Source organism: Oncorhynchus tshawytscha, linkage group LG30, assembly GCF_018296145.1.
Source record: "Oncorhynchus tshawytscha isolate Ot180627B linkage group LG30, Otsh_v2.0, whole genome shotgun sequence".
NCBI classification, from domain to species: domain Eukaryota; kingdom Metazoa; phylum Chordata; class Actinopteri; order Salmoniformes; family Salmonidae; genus Oncorhynchus; species Oncorhynchus tshawytscha.
The window spans coordinates 20,310,010-20,334,156 of NC_056458.1; the positions used below are offsets into that span (position 1 = coordinate 20,310,010).

Genomic DNA, 24,147 nt, shown 5'->3' on the forward strand with positions numbered 1-24,147 from the left:
TGATTTGTATCATGCAAATCATCTGGGATTAACAATTGATACAGTTTGATGATGTGTTAGGTTACTAAATCTCAGTACAGTTTTTCAATGGGAAAACTCAAACTCATCTCCAAAACCTGATTATCATTACCGTAATGCACTAATATTTAGGAAATATTAGGAAAAATACAATTTAGACTTTTGTTTTCCGTGTTATTTAACTCAAGCCTTTTCTTCAGGTGAGCAAAATGTCAAAACATATTAGCAATGTATTTGTTCAGTACTTTTTTTTCGAAAGCTGTTGTGGTAATGAGCATTTTTGTGTTGGTAGTTGTGGAAATTGTGGTAAAATGCATAATATCTCATCATTAAACATAACAATAATTATGAAATAGATAAATACAGATTCTAATCCAAGAGGAATTATGGTGGAAATTGTTTATTTTGTACAATTTTTTTTGTCAAGTGCCAGTTTTGTGAGAATCCCATTTCATTTCCACTTGAACAAACTAATAGTCAAATCACCTGCATTTCTCATTGCTTAACCTTAACTTCTCCCACTGTGATTTCTGTCAAGGCTGATGTCCTATAAAGCAGCGTATGCCCATCCTCTCTCTCCTCAGTGTGTGTGTCTCCCAACAATAATAATGGAAAACAAAATAATCAAAGAGCTTTCTCCTATCATGTGGAGCAAAGTCTATCCTTCCAACCGAAGTAAACTCCTTTAAAGCATTATCACAAGGGACAAAGAACAACGTGGAACCTCCAGCTGATACTGGATACAGTCACAGATAACACCATCTTCATGCCTGCGCTTATAGGATACTGTTACTGGGATACACCATAATCAATAACAATATTAATGATCTTTAACTTTGTATCTGACCAGAAAAAGCTAATTGTATCATCTGTACCGGCAGTGCTGCTGAAAACAACATATACATGTATTCTATCATTATCTGGCTTCACACCCCAACACACATTGCACGCACACACGCAGACCCAGAGAGACCCTTTAAATGTTAAGCCTATTCCTTTCCACTCACCCTGATGGGGAAGTAGTCTCTGAAGTAAGTCCACATGGTCCAGTTCCTCACCCAAGAGGACCTCCTGCCACCTGAGAAGGCAGAGGTAAAGATCTCCAGTCAGACTATAACCCACATTCTGAATAATGTAACACACATACTGAATCATTTACATCAACACTACCTGGGTGACAATTACCCAATTTCCCAGCACAGCTCCCTATGGTCACAGACACAAAACACTGCGTCTGAAATGACAGCCATTTCCTATTTAGGGCACTACGTTTAATTACAATAGGGCAACGATAGCCTTGAGGTTAAGCCAGTAACCAAAATGTTGCAAATTCAAATCCCAGGGCTGCGGTACTTGCCTTGTTTGGGGGTGTTCCAGTCGAAGATAAGCCAGGCAGTGTACATGGCAGCGATCACCCAGAGGTCTGTGCAGAACATGTAGATTAAGAGCACAGTGCCAGCGGCACCTATGGGGTAGGAAATGATAGGGGAGAGAGCAGAGGAACAGGCATTTAGCACCTGCACTGTACCACACTTCATTAAAGATCCAATTGAACTGTTTTTATCTCAATATCAAATAATTTCTGAGTATCATTTAAGTACCGTTGTTAATATTCTAAACTCTGCAAAAAGAAAATATGCGCATTTTCCTACCACCGGTGTTTCAAACTGACTTGTTGCAGATACAATTCAGTGGGTGATGACGTAGTGCACACAAAATGTACTTTTTCTCTTAGGATTTCATGTACCAAATACAAATGTGATATTCAATGTGTTTCCATTGCATGTTCTACTCTACGGATAAGTTAGGTAGTTAATTAGGCCTAGAAATGTCTTGGTACATGCTCTCTAGCCAACAGCTCAAAGATAAAGTGTAGGAAGGTTCTGCGGGTAGGTTAGTCTACATGATGAGATTATTATGGATAAGAGCGAGAATATTTGTATTTGTCGAACGTCAGTCAAGCATCGACCATCATGTCACCAGAATAAGAATATTTATTGGAAAGGAGCATCAAGCTCATACCATGCACTTTCACCACCACCCTGTGAAGTTCATCATAACTTATTTCATCTGTAGCCGGTTATGGCTAGAAGGGATGCAGCTTTTGTGAAATTAACATCAGATTTTATTTTTGTAGCAGGCTAGGATAATTTACGCACCTGGTTAGGATAATTAACGTAGCAGTTTAGAAGAATTAGGTTAAGGTTAGGAAAAGGGCTACGGTTGGCTAAAATACACAAAACAAATCTAGTTTCACCGTTAATTTGACAAAAGCTGGACTTCTAGCTTTGACCTTTGTAGCCTAATAAAGTAAATGGTTTCCCGAGTCGTAGTGGGAGGAGCACACACCATGTCATCGTGTGACTCCAAGATTACTTCGATATGATGGTTATTCCAAATCAAATTTGATTTGTCACATGCACCGAATACAACAGGTGAAGACCTTACAGTGAAATGCTTACTTACAAGCCCTTAACCAACAATGCATTTCTAAGAAAAATAAGTGTTAAGTAAAAAAAAATATAAAAGTAAATCATTAAAGAGCAGCAGTAAAATATTAGCGAGGCTCTATAAAGGGGATACTGGTACAGTTTCAATGTGCAGGGGCACCGGTTAGTCAAGGTAATTGAGGTAATATGTACATGTAGGTAGAGTTATTGCTATGCATAGATAATAAACAGAGTAGCAACAGTGTAAAAAGGGGGGGGGGGGCAATGCAAATAGTCTGGGTCGCCATTTGATTAGATGTTTAGGAGTCTTATGGCTTTGGGGGTAGAAGCTGTTAATAAGAAGCATTTTGGACCTAGACTTGGCGCTCTAGTACCGCTTGCCGTGCGGTAGCACAGAGAACAGTCTATGACTAGAGTGGCTGGAGTCTGACAATTCTCTGACACCCCCTGGTATAGAGGTCCTGGATGGAAGGAAGCTTGGCTCCAGTGATGTACTGGGCCGTACGCACTACCCTCTGTAGTGTCTTGCGGTCGGAAGCCAAGCAGTTGCCATACCAGGCAGTGATGCAACCAGTGCTCTTGATGGTGCAGCTATAGAACCTTTTGAGGATCTGAGGACCCATGCCAAATCTTTTCAGTCTCCTGAGGGGGAATAGGCTTTGTTGTGCCCTCTTCACGACTGTCTTAGTGTGTTTGGACCATGATAGTTTGTTGGTGATGTGGACACCAAGGAACTTGAAGTTCTCAACCTGTTCCACTGCAGCCCCGTCGTTGAGAATGGGGCGTGCTCGGTCCTCCTTTTCCTGTAGTCCACAATCATCTTGGGGCGGCAGGTAGCCTAGTGGTTAGAGCGTTGGCAAGTAACCAAAATGTTGTTCGAACGAATCCCTGAGCTGACAAAGTAACAATCTGTCGTCCTGCCTCTTCCCTGGTCGACAAAAACTCCTTTGTCTTGATCACGTTGAGGGAGAGGTTGTTATCCAGGGCACCACATGGACAGGTTTCTTAACTCCTCCCTATATGCTGTCTCATCGTTGTCAGTGATCAGGCATACCACTTTATTATATCAATATTTGCACTTAAAGGTGTTTCCACCGTCATTTCTCACGCAAAAAAAGTTCCCACCTTGTCTAGTATATTTTCTTTTGTCAACATTTGGAAAGTTTACTGACAAAGTTGCAGTTTCCATGAGGCCCGACATTACATTTACAGTGGGGCAAAAAGTATTTAGTCAGCCACCAATTGTGTAAGTTCTCCACTTAAAAAGATGAGAGAGGCCTGTAATTTTCATCATAGGTACACTTCCACTATGACAGACAAAATGAGAAAAGAAACCCAGAAAATCACATTGTAGGATTTTTTATTAATTAATTTGCAAATTATGGTGGAAAATAAGTATTTGGTCAATAACAAAAGTTTATCTCAATACTTTGTTATATACCCTTTGTTGGCAATGACAGAGGTCAAACGTTTTCTGTAAGTCTTCACAAGGTTTTCACACACTGTTGCTGGTATTTTGGCCCATTCATCCATGCAGATCTCCTCTAGAGCAGTGATGTTTTGGGGCTGTTGCTGGGCAACACGGACTTTCAACTCCCTCCAAAGATTTTCTATGGGGTTGAGATCTGGAGACTGACTAGGCCACTCCAGGACCTTGAAATGCTTCTTACGAAGCCACTCCTTCGTTGCCCGGGCGGTGTGTTTGGGATCATTGTCATGCTGAAAGACCCAGCCATGTTTCATCTTCAATGCCCTTGCTGATGGAAGGAGGTTTTCACTCAAAATCTCACGATACATGGCCCCATTCATTCTTTCCTTTACACGGATCAGTCGTCCTGGTCCCTTTGCAGAAAAACATCCCCAAAGCATGATGTTTCCTCCCCCATGCTTCACAGTAGGTATGGTGTTCTTTGAATGCAACTCAGCATTCTTTGTCCTCCAATCACGACGAGTTTAGTTTTTACCAAAAAGTTATATTTTGGTTTCATCTGACCATATGACATTCTCCCAATATTCTTCTGGATCATCCAAATGCTCTCTAGCAAACTTCAGATGGGTCTGGACATGTACTGGCTTAAGCAGGGGGACACGTCTGGCACTGCAGGATTTGAGTCCCTGGCAGCGTAGTGTGTTACTGATGGTAGGCTTTGTTACTTTGGTCCCAGCTCTCTGCAGGTCATTCACTAGGTCCCCCCGTGTGGTTCTGGGATTTTTGCTCACCGTTCTTGTGATCATTTTGATCCCACGGGGTGAGATCTTGCGTGGAGCCCCAGATCGAGGGAGATTATCAGTGGTCTTGTATGTCTTCCATTTCCTAATAATTGCTCCCACAGTTGATTTCTTCAAACCAAGCTGCTTACCTATTGCAGATTCAGTCTTCCCAGCCTGGTGCAGGTCTACAATTTTGTTTCTGGTGTCCTTTGACAGCTCTTTGGTCTTGGCCATAGTGGAGTTTGGAGTGTGACTGTTTGAGGTTGTGGACAGGTGTCTTTTATACTGATAACAAGTTCAAACAGGTGCCATTAATACAGGTAACGAGTGGAGGACAGAGGAGCCTCTTAAAGAATAAGTTACAGGTCTGTGAGAGCCAGAAATCTGGCTTGTTTGTAGGTGACCAAATACTTATTTTCCACCATAATTTGCAAATAAATTCATTAAAAATCCTACAATGTGATTTTCTGGATTTTTTTTCTAATTTTGTCTGTTATAGTTGAAGTGTACCTATGATGAAAATTACAGGCCTCTCTCATCTTTTTTAAGTAGGAGAACTTGCACAATTGGTGGCTGACTAAGTACTTTTTTGCCCCACTGTAAGTGCCTTCAGAAAGTATTCATAACCATGAACTTTTTTCACATTTTGTGGTGTTACAGCCTGAATTTGAAATGAATACATTTAGATTTTTTGTCACTGGCCTACACACAATACCCCCGTATGTTTTTAGTAATGTTAACAAATTAATTACAAATAAAATGCTGAAATGTCTTCAGTCAATAAGTATTAAACCCCTTTGTTATGGCAAGCCTAAATAAATTCAGAAGTAAAAAATATTCTTAACAAGTCACATAATAAGTTGCATGGACACACTCTATGTGCAATTATAGTGTTTACAATTATTTTTTTAGTACTATCTCATCTTTTTACCCCACACATACAATTACAGTGCCTTGCGAAAGTATTCGGCCCCCTTGAACTTTGCGACCTTTTGCCACATTTCAGGCTTCAAACATAAAGATATAAAACTGTATTTTTTTGTTAAGAATCAACAACTCAACAACAAGTGGGACACAATCATGAAGTGGAACGACATTTATTGGATATTTCAAACTTTTTTAACAAATCAAAAACTGAAAAATTGGGCGTGCAAAATTATTCAGCCCCCTTAAGTTAATACTTTGTAGTGCCACCTTTTGCTGCGATTACAGCTGTAAGTCGCTTGGGGTATGTCTCTATCAGTTTTGCACATTGAGAGACTGAAATTTTTCCCCATTCCTCCTTGCAAAACAGCTCGAGCTCAGTGAGGTTGGATGGAGAGCATTTGTGAACAGCAGTTTTCAGTTCTTTCCACAGATTCTGGATTGGATTCAGGTCTGGACTTTGACTTAGCCATTCTAACACCTGGATATGTTTATTTTTGAACCATTCCATTGTAGATTTTGCTTTATGTTTTGGATCATTGTCTTGTTGGAAGACAAATCTCCGTCCCAGTCTCAGGTCTTTTGCAGACTCCATCAGGTTTTCTTCCAGAATGGTCCTGTGTTTGGCTCCATCCATCTTCCCATCAATTTTAACCATCTTCCCTGTCCCTGCTGAAGAAAAGCAGGCCCAAACCATGATGCTGCCACCACCATGTTTGACAGTGGGGATGGTGTGTTCAGGGTGATGAGCTGTGTTGCTTTTACGCCAAACATAACGTTTTGCAATGTTGCCAAAAAGTTCCATTTTGGTTTCATCTGACCAGAGCACCTTCTTCCACATGTTTGGTGTGTTTCCCAGGTGGCTTGTGGCAAACTTTAAACGACACTTTTTATGGATATCTTTAAGAAATGGCTTTCTTCTTGCCACTCTTCCATAAAGGCCAGATTTGTGCAATATACGACTGATTGTTGTCCTATGGACAGAGTCTCCCACCTCAGCTGTAGATCTCTGCAGTTCATCCAGAGTGATCATGGGCCTCTTGGCTGCATCTCTGACCAGTCTTCTCCTTGTATGAGCTGAAAGTTTAGAGGGACGGCCAGGTCTTGGTAGATTTGCAGTGGTCTGATACTCCTTCCATTTCAATATTATCGCTTGCACAGTGCTCCTTGGGATGTTTAAAGCTTGGGAAATCTTTTTGTATCCAAATCCGGCTTTAAACTTCTTCACAACAGTATCTCGGACCTGCCTGGTGTGTTCCTTGTTCTTCATGATGCTCTCTGCGCTTTTAACGGACCTCTGAGACTATCACAGTGCAGGTGCATTTATACGGAGACTTGATTACACACAGGTGCATTGTATTTATCATCATTAGTCATTTAGGTCAACATTGGATCATTCAGAGATCCTCACTGAACTTCTGGAGAGAGTTTGCTGCACTGAAAGTAAAGGGGCTGAATAATTTTGCACGCCCAATTTTTCAGTTTTTGATTTGTTAAAAAAGTTTGAAATATCCAATAAATGTCATTCCACTTCATGATTGTGTCCCACTTGTTGTTGATTCTTCACAAAAAAATACAGTTTTATATCTTTATGTTTGAAGCCTGAAATGTGGCAAAAGGTCGCAAAGTTCAAGGGGGCCGAATACTTTCGCAAGGCACTGTATCTGTAAGGTCCCTCAGTCAAGCAATGAATTTCAAACACAGATTCAAAAACAAAGACCAGGGAGGTTTTCCAAAGCCTCGCAAAGAGGGGCACATATTGGTAGATTGGTAGAAATAAAAAAAAGCAGACATTGAACATCCCGTTGAGAAAGTTAGTAATTACACTTTAGATGGTGTATCAATACACAGTCACTACAAAGATACAGGCGTCCTTCCTAACTCAGTTGCCGGAGAGGAAGGAAACCGCTCAGGGATTTCACCATGAGGCCAATGGTGACTTTAAAACAGTTACAGACTTTAATGGCTGTGATAGGAGAAAACTGAGGATGGATTAACAATATTTTAGTTACTCCACAATACTAACCTAATTGACAAAGTGGAAAGAAGGAAGCCTGTACAGAATACAAATATTCCAAAACATGCATCCTGTTTGCAACAAGGTACTAAAGTAATACTGCAAAAAATGTGGCAAAGCAATTACCTTTTTGTCCTGAACACAAAGTGTTATGTTTGGGGCAAATCCATTGCAACACATTACTGAGTACCACTCTCCATATTTTCAATCATAGTGGTGGCTGCATCATGTTATGGATATGCTTGTAATCGTTAAGGACTGGGGAGTTTTTCAGGATAAAACATAAATGGAATGGAGCTAAGCACAGGCAAAACCTGGTTCAGTCTGCTTTCCACCAGACACTGGAAGATGAATTCATCTTTCAGCAGGAACCTAAATAACCTAAAACACAAGGCCAAATCTACACTGTAGTTGCTTACCAAGAAAACATTGAAGGTTCCTGAGAGACCGAGTTAGTTTTAACTTAAATCTACTTGAAAATCCATGGCAAGAATCTTATTTGACAGAGCTTGAAGAATTTTGAAATAAATAATAGGCAAATGTTGCACAATCCAGGTGTGAAAAGCTCTTAAGTCGTGTTCACATTGGCAGTTTGAAGTGACTCAAATCCTATTTATTTGTTAATTGTTTACAAACAAATTAGTGAATGTGCTAGAAAGCTAGACAGCTACATAGCTAGGACTCATTTTGAAAGTTGGATCTTATCCTTTGAGGCTTTAAAAGTGTTCTTACCCTGTGATTTTGAACAATCAAAGCAACTGAGAAACATCCATGGCAGGCTTGCTACATAACGTCTGAGTGATAGGAAGCATGACCACAACCACCAATCAGAAAATGTCAGAAACATTAACTTGCTTAACCATGCTGTAGGTCACGTAACTGTGTTACATGCAATATGTGTCATCTACTTCACCTCCTATATCTCCTCCCACAAGCAGCCAATTTACCACAAGTTGCACAGAAAACTAGATTTTACCCAAACACCACTACTGCATAAATTCAAGCCAAAAAAACAATTGAGGTTAAACTATACATAGTGCCTTCAGAAAATAAATCACCCCTTTTTCCAAATTGTGTTCCAGCCGAAATTTAAAATTGATTAAACTTGTATTTTTATTTTTTTATTAATTTTGCCTACACACACAATACCCAATAATGTCAAAATGGAATTCTGTTTCTTGAATTGACATATTAATTCAAAATGAAAATCTGAAATGTCTTGACTCAATAAGTATTCAACCCCTTTGTAATGGCAAGCCTAAATCAATTCAGGAGAAAAAAATTGCTTAACATGTCACATAATAAGTTGCATGGACTGTGTGCAACAATAGTGTTCAACATGATTTTTGAATGTCTACCTCATCTCAGTTCCCCACATATAGATAACTGTAAAGGTCTCATTTCAAACAGATTCAACCAAAGACCAGGGAGGTTTCCCAATGGCTCGATAAGAAGGGTACCTATTGGTAGATGGGTAAAAATAAAGCAGAGATTGAATATCCCTTTGAGCATGGTGAAGTTATTAATTACACTGGATGGTGTATCAATACACCCAGTCACAACAAAGATACCTGCATCCTTCCTAAATCAGTTGCTGTAGAGGAAGGAAAGCCCTCAGCGATTTCACCATGAAGCCAATGGTGACTGTAATAAAGTTAAGAGTTTATTGGTTGTGATAGGAGAAAATTGAAGATGGATCAACATTGTAGTTCTTCCACAATACTAACCCAATTGACGAGTGAAAAGTTGGAATATTTCTATTCTGTACAGTCTAAAACAAGCATCCTACTTGCAACAAGGCACCAAGTAATTCTGGAAAAAAAATGCAGCAAAGCAATTAACACTTTTCAGGACAAAAAGTAGTTTGGGACAAATCCAATACAAAAATGTACTGAGTACCACTCAGTTAAGGACTGGAGAGTTTTTCAGGATAAAGAAAATATCTGGAATGGAGCTTAGCACAGGCAAAATCCTAGAGCAAAAACAGAATTTACCATATATATATTTTTTTACATCTTTATTTAACTAGGCAAGTCAGTTAAGAACAAATTCTTATTTTCAATGACGGCCTAGGAACAGTGTTTTAGATGCCTTGTTCAGCGGCAGAACGACAGATTTGTACTTTGTCAGGTTGAGGATTCGATCTTGCAACCTTTCAGTTACTAGTCCAATGCTCTAACCAATAGGCTCCCGCAGCGGTCTAAGGCACTGCATCTCAGTGCAAGAGGCGTCACTACAGTACCTGGTTCGAATCCAGGCTGCATCACATCCGGCCGTGATTGGGAGTCCCATAGGGCGGCACACAATTCGCCCAGCGTCATCCGGGTTTGGCAGTCATTGTAAATAAGAATTTTTTCTTTATGGACTTGCCTAGTTAAATAAATCTACATTGGAGTTGCTTACCAAGAAGAGAGTTACAGTTGGTTGTCTAGCAATGATCAACAACCAATTTCGAAGGTGCTTGAAGATGTTGCCAAAGAATCAAATGGGGAAATGTTGCACAGTCCAGGTGTGGAAAGCTCTTAAGTCATGTTCACATTGGCAGTTTGAAGTGACTGAAATCCTATTTTATTTGCATATCCGATTCTGTTATTTGTCCTGCAGTCTGAACAGCCAAAAAGCACATGGAATCTGATATTTCAAGCTACATTTCAAACCACCTATGAAGGTCAGATACAAATCTGATTCCTGACCATGTGACCTGTGTCTGAACGCTCAAATCTGATTTGCCCTTAAGCGGTTGACTGTTATTCGGCATATCTTCTTGCGTGATAGCTAGCTACTCTGTTGACAGTTTGATAAGAACTTGTGGTTGCCAACTAGCTTGTTAATTGTTTACAAACAAAATTATTGAAAGAGCTAGAAACCAAAACAGCTACCTAGCTAGGACTCATTTTTAAAGTTGAGCTTTAGAAAAGTGTTCTTACACTATGATTTTGAATATTCAAGGCAACTGGGAAATGACCATGGCAGGCATTGTTGTGATAGGGAACACCACCAATCAGCCTACACCCCTGCAAACACACCCGTCGTTACTTTGACAACTAGCCTAGCTGTGTCAGCAAATGACTACTGTCTGAACACACACAAATAAATCTGATTTGGTCACATGTAACTTGCTGTTTGGACAGTTGGTAGTCCAAATCGGATTTGAAAAACAAAACTGATTTGAGCATTAAGGCCTGCAGTGTGAACAAGGCTTTAGAAACTTAGCCAGAAACACTCACAGCTGTAATCACTGCCAAAGGTGCTTCTACAAAGTATTGACTCAGGGGTGTGAATACATACTAATGTAAATGAGATATTTCTGTATTTTATTTTCAATGAATTTGCCAAAATTTCAAAAACATGTTTGCACTTTGTCCTTATGGGGTATTGTGTGTAGATGGGTGAGCATTTTTATATCTAATACATTTTGAATTCAGGCTGTAACACAACAAAATGTGGAATAAATCAAAGGGCATGCCTACATTATGAAGGCACTGTATATGGCCCACCAGTGAAAAAGCTATTCTCAAATAATATCTCTAGTAGTTAAAAATCGTGATCTCCTTGTAAGGTCACAGGTCACTATATCCTTCAGCCACTACTAGTTAGAGCCACACAGAGAGACAATCGCACACTCACCCATGGCGAGGAAGCTGATTACCCACTGCAGAACTGAGATGACCTGAAGGTGTTTCTCCATCTTGGATCGGAGTACAGGCCAAGGAGCGGAGGGTAGGTCCTGCAGGGCGGAGAGGATGCTGCAGCCGGTGCCTAAAGGAGATTGACAGGGTCATAAATGAGTCATACTGTACAGTACATAAGAACCACATCAATGGATTAAGTCACAGACGGGCTCGAGGGAGTCAGCAAGAAGACTAAAGAGATAAAATAATGAAACTGTCATCAACCTTTTCCCAGGCTTTCAGTCTGTCAACCACAGAAACACACATGAACAAGGGAAATTAGATTATAGATTTGAGACACTGAACAAAGGCTCATGCCTTAGAAAGCTCTGTGTTGAAACAGACCACAAGCAATAAACACCGCATGTGTTATAAGAGAGAGAGAGCCACTGAGGGGACTGTGCTAAATCTACCCGAGCTCATAGTGCCTGATCAACAGATCCTCCCCATGCCACAGGACAACACAGCCACATAATCCCATTTTGAAAGACTAAATAACACTGTCATGCTGTAAAACAAACATAGTCCATTCTGCACTCTGGCCCACACTCTCACATTAAGTCAATGATGCTTTCAGTCAGGGCTACTGGGTAGGATCAGCCTCAGAGGGTCAGGGACATGATGTGAACTAGGAGTACTGCACAGTGAGTAAGTCACCGACCTCACATCTGCCCACTATCTGGCAGCAGAAGGGCACAACGTTGTGGAACGTTGCAAATAGAAATAGATCATGTTGAACATTCTTGCCTCTCTGGCATGTAGAATAAGGGATCTTCTCAGGTCTATTCATGATATTTCTATCTTCAATGTTCATGTTTTCCTACTGAAAACTTCTCTGCCTTCACAGATTTTTATTTTCACTTCTCTGCCTTCACAGATCAGACCCACACAAAAATATACAAGCAACATGTATGAAAACCACTGTGCCCAGATACACTCTTCATCACACACTCACACATACAGTACACACACTTATCTGTTGACTATCTGTGTATTTCAGAACAAATGGCTCACATGACAATGATGTGTGGTAATTTCTAGACAAGAGCCTATCGTTACTTAATCGCAAAAGGTTTCCCTACAGACAGTGTATCAATAGAAAGCACATAGATGCAGCCTACATGACCATTTGATCATACAGAGTTGTCTAGCAAACAAGGGGGTCAGTCACTATTTAGAAAATGGAAGTTATGAAATACGAAATATGAAAACTATTGCTAACACGAAACTATAGCATCCACAACAAACTTCTAATTATGTTTGGCCTGCCATAGTCCTCCGTCATTTCAGAACATATTGCAAACGGCTTCTACAAAACGGATTAAACGTCAACACAATAGGATTTGGAATATCATGAAGGGGATGCATTTCTAAAAGACTCTCGGGGGATATGATATTTGAAGTCTGCATGCAAACAGTGCATTTTCCATTAGGGCGCATCTCTTACCTTTTAGGACACCGGGGTAGGCAGCAAGTATTGTCTTCATAACTGTGGCTCCGGGAATTAACAGATTACAATTCTTGGAAATATTTACTTCAATAAAGTTGATCAACTCTACAGTTCCTCTATAATGACTGAATTAAATTGAATAAATGAGCGGCATTTAACCCGTATGGGAGGAGCCAGTTCAAAGTTAGTACGTGAAAGAGGGTGGTAGGTGTATTGGGTCCAAACCGAAGCGCTCCTGTAGAAGAACCGAAGAGGATGCAAATTGCGCTACTCGAAAACATTATTTTTCTCACGTCAGCCTGCGGGGGTCTGAAAGCACTCTCAACCACGTATTTATCAGGTACTGCAGTGACGTGATGTCGGCGTCGATCAACGGTCGTGTTTTGACCATTTCCATCTTATCTGACAGTCTGCACTGCTATGCAATTCTTATGGATTTCTAACTTTTAGCGCCATGAAGCTGAACAGGTCAAAGTCAAACATGCGTAACATGTCACTATGGTATAGCCCAGGCATAGTTGTTTACTAGAGCAGGGCTTTGGAAGGATGGCCACGTGAGACTAGTTGCTTACCTGTAAACGTAGAATAATTGACATGAGCAGAGGTGTCAAACAATTGGCCTGGGGAAACAAGAGGCCTGATGGCAACTGTTTCCAATCTCTTGAAAATATTTGTTAGGCAAGTTATGATTCACACATATAGGCCTAATCAGCATAGCCATGTGAAGTTGGGGTGCTGCAGCAAACCCCTGAGAAATCAGAATCAAATATATAAACAGTATATATATTTTTTTTAAGTCACAAAAGTAGTGCACTGGGTCTTTACTAGAATTAGCTGACTGATATAGATGCCTGTAAGCATGGGCAAAAACGTTTTTTGCAGGATCTCTACTGTAGCAAAAAAGGTAGTTGTATAATTGAGAACAGTATCTTGCAGCATACAATAGTTTTAATAGTAAGAGTTGTTGCCCTGCCCCTTTCTGTGTCAAGCAATAATTTTTTTATATTCCACAAGTAATATCAGATGAACTGCTTTTGTGACAAATGCTGGTAAACACTCAAATATATTTTGTTAAAAATATTTCACAAAAGTTGTGCACTCGGCCGTTACTGGGTCCTGTATTAGCAATATAGAGGTCGTCAGCACGGGCACCCAAACAAATTCTGCATCCCCCCATTGGCAAAAGAATCACAGCACCTCACCCCCAAAATACTTCCCGTGGCTATGCTAAGCAGCAATCTTATTGTGGGTCCTTCAGTAGGCCTAAAGAACAGAGAAAATGACATGAGATGATGCATGTTGGTAAGAGACAACCTTTCACTGTTCCTACTGTATTGAAAAGGTAATGTCAACATATTCAGAAAGAAATTAGGGATTCCATCAAGCTGTTGCTCAATTTGATTTAGCCCTTCCCTTATGTTCAAAAATGCTAGACATGTTATAGGTACATTTTTGTGAATCATAATTTGTAAAAACTAATCTTTAGCTTAACTTCGGAAAAGTGTTGCTCAACCTCTGAGCCTCAAAGGGAAATAATACATATATGTCTGTGTTCAGCATGGTGGCACCATTTGGGTGCAGGAAGCAGCTTGATTCTAGGGGAGAATCTCAATTGGTTTTGGTTGCCTCCTCTTCTCTGTCCTCTCCTCGCTAGTTTAAAAAGGTGAAAGGTAATCGAGCGTAGGAAAGGAAATGTGTAAACAAATGGCTTGTACGAAATTAGACTCTCTTTCTCGACTCTTATGTCATCAGGCAAATTACGTTTACAGGGGTGAAATCCCCACATAAACGTGTAAAGTGATAAAAAAAAACATTTTATTTTATAGATAAAAAGATAATAGCATGTCGTTTATAAATGTGTGCATGCATTTCTCCACAGAAAAAATAACAGCTGATTCAAAGGGGGTGTGGTGAATTTTAAAACACTTCTGTGCTAGCCACCGAAAGGATACTCTCGAGCAATGTTCCCTCTAAGCTGCTCGCATGCTCAGGCAAGCAGCTCCCAGGACTGCCACGCAGAATAAATATCAGCCTGCGCAGAGAAGCACGAGATTGAACTTCACTCAACTTTCTAGTTTTCCCCTTTAGTGAACACTATAAAAGTTTCCCTCTACAGTGGGAATTGTGATCGAATCAACACAATATTAGACACTTTCAATGCAACATACTGAAACAAAACAAACTATGCAAGAAAGGTTATTGTATGTAGAGCGCATTGGAGTAGGATTCTATTCCATAGACAGGCATGACTCAGACCCGTACTCGACACAGACCGGTGCGCCATAACCAATTATAGCTGTGGTATCCCTATATGCAAATAGACTATTGCCATATATGGATCTGTGCCATTCACTTTGAACTAGACGGTGTATACAGCATGAGTGGTCGCAAAGTAGATGCACTTGTTTTGCTGCATGTAGCCACGTTTACACATTTGTTCATATTCTTGCTTAGTAATTTAGTTATTAGCCCAGTTATAGCTCATTTCTAGTCAGCAATAGGGTAGTGATTGTTTCCTACAAAAGCACAACAAGTGTGCATTTCTAGCCATCTTTGAAAAGCAAGTCAGAGAAAAAGCTTTTTTTCTGTCTTAAAGGAGCAGTGTTGTATTTTGAGACAGGCTTGAATAAACCAAGTAGCCAATAGGCAGAGGGTTGCGTAATTTGTCTGATTCTCCATAATAATGATATGGGAATAATAATGCTTTTAATTTTGTAAAGTGGTTTCTTGCATCAAGCAACACAACATTTTCAGTCACCTCCTTGTCTGAAAGACAAGTGGATGAACAGATTAATGTCAATTCCTACATGTTTTTTTCAAAACTCTCATGAAATGTAGGCCTACATTGAACATCACACATTGGCTGCCACTGTAGGCTGAATAATAGAACAGCTATTTCCATGTTAAAATGTTATGGGATGCATTTTCTCCATAGTTTTTATGGTAGGCCACTCTGATAGGCCTACATTATGATGAAATAGCCACAGTAGCCTACTTGGCCACAGTTATAATTGTATCTTAAAGCAAATACAGCCTCTGTGTTCAGAGTAAACTCGCACCAGAAGTTATAAAGAATTTTCACAACATTCAACTGTGCACTCAGCAGACCTGAAATTTGCACATTGTTAGAGGGAACATTGCACGCAAGTATTCTCGGCGAGAGGCTACTGAGTAGTGGAGGACACTTCTCTTTTCGCCTACTAAAGAGTTGACACTCTCCTTTGACCAAGTGACCACTTATTGGTTTTCCGGGTCATAGAGGAGACGTGGATGGAGGAGTCAAGGAGAGGACAGACCTTGAGAATCCCCATAGGACACACCATTCAAGAGGTCATAAGAGGTCAAGGTCAAGTGGCAGGTCAAACTGACTTCAGATCAGTGTTTCTCAGCTTCTGATCATAGTTATACACCGAACAAAAATATAAAAACGCAACATGTAAAGTGTTGGTCCCATGTTTTATAAGCTGAAATAAAAGAAACCACAAATTTTCCAAATTTCTCTCAAATTATGTGCACAAATTTGTTTGCATCCCTGTTAGAGAGCATTTCTCCTTTGCCAAGATAATTAATCCACCTGACAGGTGTGGCATATCAAGAAGCTGATTAAACTGCATGATCATTCCACAGGTGCACCTTGTGCTGGTGACAATAAAGGGCCACTCTAAAATGTGTAGTTTTGTCACACAATGCAACAGTCAGAAACCATTTCAGGGAAGCTCATCAGCCTGCTCGTCATCCTCACCAGGGTCTTGATCTGACTGTAGTTTGGCATCGTAACCGACTTCAGTGTGCAAATGCTCACCTTTGATGGTCACTGGCATGCTGAAGATGTGTGCTCTTCACGGATGAATCCCGGTTTCAACTGTACAGGTTTCAACTTTGCACAGCCATTGAAGAGTGGGACAACATGCCACAATCAACAGTGCGGAAATGTGTCACGCTGCATGAGGCAAATGGTGGTCACACCAGATACTGATGGGTTTTCTGATCTACGTACCTAACTTTTTTTAAAGGTATCTGTGACCAACAGATGCATATATGTATTCCCAGTTGTGAAATCCATAGATTAGGGTCTAATTTATTCATTTCAATTGACTGATTTCCTTACATGAACTGTAACTCAGTAAAATCTTTGAAATGATTGCATGTTGCATTTATATTAATGTTCAGTGTACAGCCCTGTAATCGGCATGGTTGCATCATTCTTGTGCAGAAAGCAGCTTGGTTCTAGGACACAGTTCAAGAGTTATCAAGGTCAAGGTCAAATTGTGGGTCAAATTGCCCCAGAACATCATGGATGTCACTTATTTTGTTCCGGGTTGTGTTAATTTATTTTCTGTTTTTACAAGTTTGAAACCCGTACAAATGAATGCAGATGCAGTTTCATGGCAATCTTTTGTTGTTAAAAAGTATTTTATTGATTTCAAACAAAATTGTGGGTCAAATTGACCCACAACATAAAAGCCCTGGCTTTTTGGTTGGTCAGTGTGCATATGGGCAACTGTTGACAGTATTGTGCAAGACTCTATTCAGTGCCCTGCCTGTGGGATTTCTGGCCCAGACTCCTGCAGCACTGTCCTTCAACCACTACCCTGATGCCCAGCCTGGCAAACACACATAACACATAGAACAGGAACCAATCAATAACCTTTTGACACAGCCCACAGTCAACACATACTAAGCCATCCACAACGCCTCCTCTACATTACCCATATGAAAAAATACTACAGTTTACGATAGAATACTACAGTACTTTTTATAAAAATTCTGTAGTAAACTGTAGTAAATATTACATTAATATCTGCAAAAACACTACAATCCTCAAAACACCACTTATTTATTACAATATTTAATTTGCATTTCCCAATTTGTGGCACCCATAAGTGAGAAACCTACATGCCAAGTATAGACCATATTGTATTGCATAGAAAAGAGCAGAGGCAGTCCTACTGACCTGTAGGTTATGGAACAATTGCTCTTTTAGTAATTCTCCAGTAGGTTTCCTCAAGGAGAATGCCTCCACTTCTATGTCAAAGATAATAAAACAAAACACTACAGTAAATACTACAGTATATTACAGTCTGCAAAAACACTTGAATAAATACTACAGGAGACTACAGACTTTACTGCAATCCACAAAACACTAAATTAATTACTATAGTATATACAACGGTTTTCCTTTACTACAGTATTTATAGTATAGTTAACTGTAAATACTACAGCATACTACAGTAAATACTACAGTATTCACTGTGGGGTTTTTGCAGACTTAGTGAATACCACAGTAAAGTCCGCAAAAACACTACAGTGAATACTATAGTATTTATACCATAGTACAGTATGGTATTTCATGTGGGTAGGCCTACAGTATGTGAAATCTAAAATGCTGTTCTCAGATATTGCAAGTAAATGTAACGTTATCATGCCCATGATTCATGAAGGTCCAAAGAGCTGATCACCCTATGACAACAGAGATATGGTGATGGCCACAGTCTAGACACACAGAAATCAAATAGGATCAGAATAAAAAACTTGCATCTGGCTAATATCTACTGTACTGTAATTGACCCTCGAGTTTCTATTAAAAAAGTAACATTTTTATTTTGGCATCAACTCATTACAGTCTAAGTGGCCGTCCAGTTTATTTGAAAGTGTTATAAGCTTTTATGACACCCTCACCCTACCCTCATGTTTATTTATTTATATACTGGATTCTTGACATATCTCACTCTAATATATCTACTGCTGTGCATATCATTCTTATCAAATCAAATCAAATTTCAAATCAAATCCAAATCAAATCAAATCAAATTTTATTGGTCAAAATTTTATTTGTCACATACACATGGTTAGCAGATGTTAATGCGAGTGTAGTGAAATGCTTGTGCTTCTAGTTCCGACAATGCAGTAATAACCAACAAGTAATCTAACTAACAATTTCAAAACTACTGTCATATACACAGTGTAAGGGGATAAAGAATATGTACACAAAGATATATGAATGAGTGATGGTACAGAGCAGCATAGGCAAGATACAGTAGATGGTATCGAGTACAGTATATACATATGAGATGAGTATGTAAACAAAGTGGCATAGTTAAAGTGCCTAGTGATACATGTATTACATAAGGATGCAGTAGATGATATAGAGTACAGTATATACGTATGCATATGAGATGAATAATGTAGGTTATGTAACATTATATTAGGTAGCATTGTTTAAAGTGGCTAGTGATATATTTTACATCATTTCCCATCAATTCCCATTATTAAAGTGGCTGGAGTTGAGTCAGTGTCAGTGTGTTGGCAGCAGCCACTCAATGTTAGTGGTGGCTGTTTAACAGTCTGATGGCCTTGAGATAGAAGCTGTTTTTCAGTCTCTCGGTCCCAGCTTTGATGCACCTGTACTGACCTCGCCTTCTGGATGATAGCGGGGTGAACAGGCAGTGGCTCGGGTGGTTGTTGTCCTTGATGATCTTTATGGCTTTCCTGTAACATCGGGTGGTGTAGGTGTCCTGGAGGGCAGGTAGTTTGCCCCCGGTGATGCGTTGTGCAGACCTCACTACCCTCTGGAGAGCCTTACGGTTGTGGGCGGAGCAGTTGCCGTACCAGGCGGTGATGCAGCCCGCCAGGATGCTCTCGATTGTGCATCTGTAGATGTTTGTGAGTGCTTTTGGTGACAAGCTGAATTTCTTCAGCCTCCTGAGGTTGAAAAGGCGCTGCTGCGCCTTCTTCACAATGCTGTCTGTGTCAGTGGACCAATTCAGTTTGTCTGTGATGTGTATGCCGAGGAACTTAAAACTTGCTACCCTCTCCACTACTGTTCCATCGATGTGGATAGGGGGGTGTTCCCTCTGCTGTTTCCTGAAGTCCACAATCATCTCCTTAGTTTTGTTGACGTTGAGTGTGAGGTTATTTTCCTGACACCACACTCCGAGGGCCCTCACCTCCTCCCTGTAGGCCGTCTCGTCGTTGTTGGTAATCAAGCCTACCACTGTTGTGTCGTCCGCAAACTTGATGATTGAGTTGGAGGCGTGCGTGGCCACGCAGTCGTGGGTGAACAGGGAGTACAGGAGAGGGCTCAGAACGCACCCTTGTGGGGCCCCAGTGTTGAGGATCAGCGGGGTGGAGATGTTGTTGCCTACCCTCACCACCTGGGGGCGGCCCGTCAGGAAGTCCAGTACCCAGTTGCACAGGGCGGGGTCGAGACCCAGGGTCTCGAGCTTGATGACGAGCTTGGAGGGTACTATGGTGTTGAATGCCGAGCTGTAGTCAATGAACAGCATTCTCACATAGGTATTCCTCTTGTCCAGATGGGTTAGGGCAGTGTGCAGTATGGTTGAGATTACATCGTCTGTGGACCTATTTGGGCGGTAAGCAAATTGGAGTGGGTCTAGGGTGTCAGGTAGGGTGGAGGTGATATGGTCCTTGACTAGTCTCTCAAAGCACTTCATGATGACGGAAGTGAGTGCTACGGGGCGGTAGTCGTTTAGCTCAGTTACCTTAGCTTTCTTGGGAACAGGAACAATGGTGGCCCTCTTGAAGCATGTGGGAACAGCAGACTGGTATAGGGATTGATTGAATATGTCCGTAAACACACCGGCCAGCTGGTTTGCGCATGCTCTGAGGGCGCGGCTGGGGATGCCATCTGTGCCTGCAGCCTTGCGAGGGTTAACACGTTTAAATGTCTTACTCACCTCGGCTGCAGTGAAGGAGAGTCCGCATGTTTTCGTTGCCGGCCGTGTCAGTGGCACTGTATTGTCCTCAAAGCCGGCAAAAAAGTTATTTAGTCTGCCTGGGAGCAAGACATCCTGGTCCGTGACTGGGCTGGTTTTCTTCTTGTAGTCCGTGATTGACTGTAGACCCTGCCACATACCTCTTGTGTCTGAGCCGTTGAATTGAGATTCTACTTTGTCTCTGTACTGGCGCTTAGCTTGTTTGATAGCCTTGCGGAGGGAATAGCTGCACTGTTTGTATTAGGTCATGTTACCAGTCACCTTGCCCTGATTAAAAGCAGTGGTTCGCGCTTTCAGTTTCACGCGAATGCTGCCATCAATCCACGGTTTCTGGTTAGGGAATGTTTTAATCGTTGCTAGGGGAACGACATCTTCAACGCACGTTCTAATGAACTCACACACCGAATCAGCGTATTCGTCAATGTTGTTATCAATGTTGTTATCTGACGCAATACGAAAGTGTATCTTGTGTAAATGTTTCCAGTGCACATACGTATAGAGTGCATTTCTATCACTCTTACAGTGCTATTTGGTTAGTTAATTGGATACGTCCCGACGCTCTTGATTCCTTGTTTTTTGAATTACTTGTTTTACATTTTTTGTTTGACATTTTACTGCATTTTTAGGAGCTAGTAAGATAAGCATTTCACTGCACATGCTAAAACATCTGCTATACTGTGTACACAACCAACAAACTTTGATTTGATTTGATAGTTACTTTATAGCATCTGACATAAGTACTAAGATCTGTTATGATGCACTTGTAGTGTTACAGTGCATCATGTTCCATTACATAATTACTAACAATGATAATGATTCAATTTACAGTAAGTGTCACAATCTTACCTACAGTATATTGCCTTATTATCATATAGGCCTACCCCTCTCTTATGTTCTTATTTGTTCGTTTCTGTTGCCCGGTGAGTGAAATTGTGATGCCACCATGATCGCTGTAAACTTCTAACCATGTGGCCCAATAGAGCTGGTACGATAAACCGGAAATTATCGATACCGACCGAACCGACCATTTATTGATAATAACTATAAGTAGCCTTTACTCGAAGAATGTGAAGTTTTAAATTAAACGGGACAATGGAAGCCACAACATTCAAAGTAGTAGTAGCCATTTTAAGGGTAATATTAAAAAGTAACCGGTGCACATTCATGTTTTCAACTTATCATTACATTTATCGTTATTGTCATAATCCAGTACATTTATTGTCATATGGATTTTGTTCCATATCACCCAGCTCTATGTCTGAATTGTTACATCGGGTAGTTTGGATACTGGCTACCAATTGACTGAAACAACATTAGGCCTTGTGTATGTGAGACTATGACTATGACGTTTAGCCTTTTCACCTTTAAATCATTGTGCCTTTTCACCTCGATAAAATGACTACATCAACAATAGTCTGACATGCCAATGTACAAAATAAGCATTTAGATTAACTTGAGAGAAACCAAAACGAAAATAACATAATGAAACAAACAAAGTGGGCACTTACCTGCTTCACTGACTGGTGTGCAGAAAAAGGGATACATTGTGAGTTAAGGGAATACAACAGAAATGGAGCTGAACGTCATTCTACGGGACTTGTATGGTTCAGTCAGAAACAGAAATGGCGAAGAATATGGGATTAGCAGCTATGCTGGACAGTTTGGCATGGAGTATACAGAAGGACACCGAATTCACAACAAGCAACAATGTGTCTGTCAGCGTAATTAAGTCGTTGAGGGAAGAGGGGCGCGATATAGCTTCCCACCAGTGAACGACTACATATGGTATGTAACTGTTAGCTAGCTAAATCATTCTAATGTACCCTGACAATATAACCAATAGTTATGTACAGTCGTGGCCAAAAGTTTTGAGAATGACACAAATATATAATTTCATCAAATCTACTGCCTCAGTTTCTATAGTGGCAATTTTGCATATACTCCAGAATGTTATGAAGAGTGATCAGATGAATTGCAATTAATTGCAAAGTCCCTCTTTGCCATGCAAATGAACTGAATCCCCAAAAAACATTTCCACTGCATTTCAGCCCTGCCACAAAAGGACCAGCTGACATCATGTCAGTGATTCTCTCGTTAACACAGGTGTGAGTGTTGACGAGGACAAGGCTGGAGATCACTCTGTCATGCTGATTTAGTTCGGATAACAGATTGGAAGATTCAAAATGAGGGTGGTGCTTGGAATCATTGTGAGGCGAAGACTTTTGGAGGATGGCCTGGTGTCAAGAAGGGCAGCAAAGAAGCCACTTCTCTCCAGGAAAAACATCAGGGACAGACTGATATTCTGCAAAAGGTACAGGGATTGGACTGCTGAGGACTGGGGTAAAGTCATTTTCTCTGATGAATCCCCTTTCCGATTGTTTGGGGCATCCGGAAAAAAGCTTGTACGGAGAAGACAAGGTGAGCGCTACCATCAGTCCCGTGTCATGCCAACAGTAAAGCATCCTGAGACCATTCATGTGTGGGGTTGCTTCTCAGCCAAGGGAGTGGGCTCACTCACAATTTTGCCCGAAGAACACAGCCATGAATAAAGAATGGTACCAACACATCCTCCGAGAGCAACTTCTCCCAACCATCCAGGAACAGTTTGGTGACGAACAATGCATTTTCCAGCATGATGGAGCGCCTTGCCATAAGACAAAAGTGATAACTAAGTGGCTCGGGGAACAAAACATTGATATTTTGGGTCCATGGCTAGGAAACTCCCCAGACCTTAATCCCATTGAGAACTTGTGGTCAATCTCATATGTACAGTATATACTGTAATCTATTCTATTCTATCTTAGAGCACATCTTGCATTACTCATCTCATATGTACAGTATATACTGTATTCTATTCTATTCTACTCTATCTTAGACTATGCTGCTCTGACATTGCTCATCCATATATTTATATACTCTTAATTCATCATTCTTTTACTTAGATTTGTGTGTATTGGGTATACAGTTGAAGTCGGAAGTTTACATACACTTAGGTTGAAGTCATTAAAACTCGTTTTTCAACCACCCCACAAACTTCTTGTTAACAAACTATAGTTTTGGCAAGTCAGTTAGGACATCTACTTTGTGCATGACACAAGTAATTCTTCCAACAATTGTTTACAGACAGATTATTTCACTTATAATTCACTGTATCACAATTCCAGTGGGTCAGAAGTTTACATAAACTAAGTTGACTGTGCCTTTAAACAGCTTGGAAAATTCCAGAAAATTATGTCATGGCTTTAGAAGCTTCTGATAGGCTAATTGACATAATTTGAATCAATTGGAGGTGTACCTGTGGATGTATTTCATGGCCTACCTTCAAACTCAGTGCCACTTTGCTTGACATCATGGTAAAGTCAAAAGAAATCAGCCAAGACCTCAGAATTTTTTTTAGACCTCCACAAGTCTGGTTCATCCTTGGGAGACATTTCCAAACGCCTGAAGGAACCACTATCATCTGTACAAACAATAGTACACAAGTATAAACACCATGGGACCACACAGCCATCATACGGCTCAGGAAGGAGACGCATTCTGTCTCCTAGAGATGAACGTACTTTGGTGTGAAAAGTGCAAATCAATCCCAGAACAATAGCAAAGGACCTTGTGAAGATGCTGGAGGAAACAGGTACAAAAGTATCTATATCCACAGTAAAACGAGTCCTAT

General features: G+C 40.5%; 1 protein-coding gene across 2 annotated transcripts in view; it reads right to left on the reverse strand.

The window, feature by feature from the left end:
* The window catches only part of LOC112233379 (diacylglycerol O-acyltransferase 2), a 43,840-nt gene that overhangs the window by 14,133 nt on the left and 5,560 nt on the right, over nucleotides 1–24,147 (reverse strand). Inside the window, exons 1-4 of one of the 2 annotated variants that reach the window (XM_024400964.2) lie at nucleotides 12,739–13,052; nucleotides 11,248–11,379; nucleotides 1,376–1,483; nucleotides 1,026–1,096 (exon numbers count right to left, since the gene is read on the reverse strand). In XM_024400964.2, the coding sequence (XP_024256732.1) occupies nucleotides 1,026–1,096; nucleotides 1,376–1,483; nucleotides 11,248–11,379; nucleotides 12,739–12,778 (351 nt within the window). In that variant the 5' untranslated portion in view covers nucleotides 12,779–13,052. Of the gene's footprint in view, nucleotides 1–1,025; nucleotides 1,097–1,375; nucleotides 1,484–11,247; nucleotides 11,380–12,738; nucleotides 13,053–24,147 lie in introns of those variants that run through there. The other variant, XM_024400965.2, reaches the window with a different exon arrangement.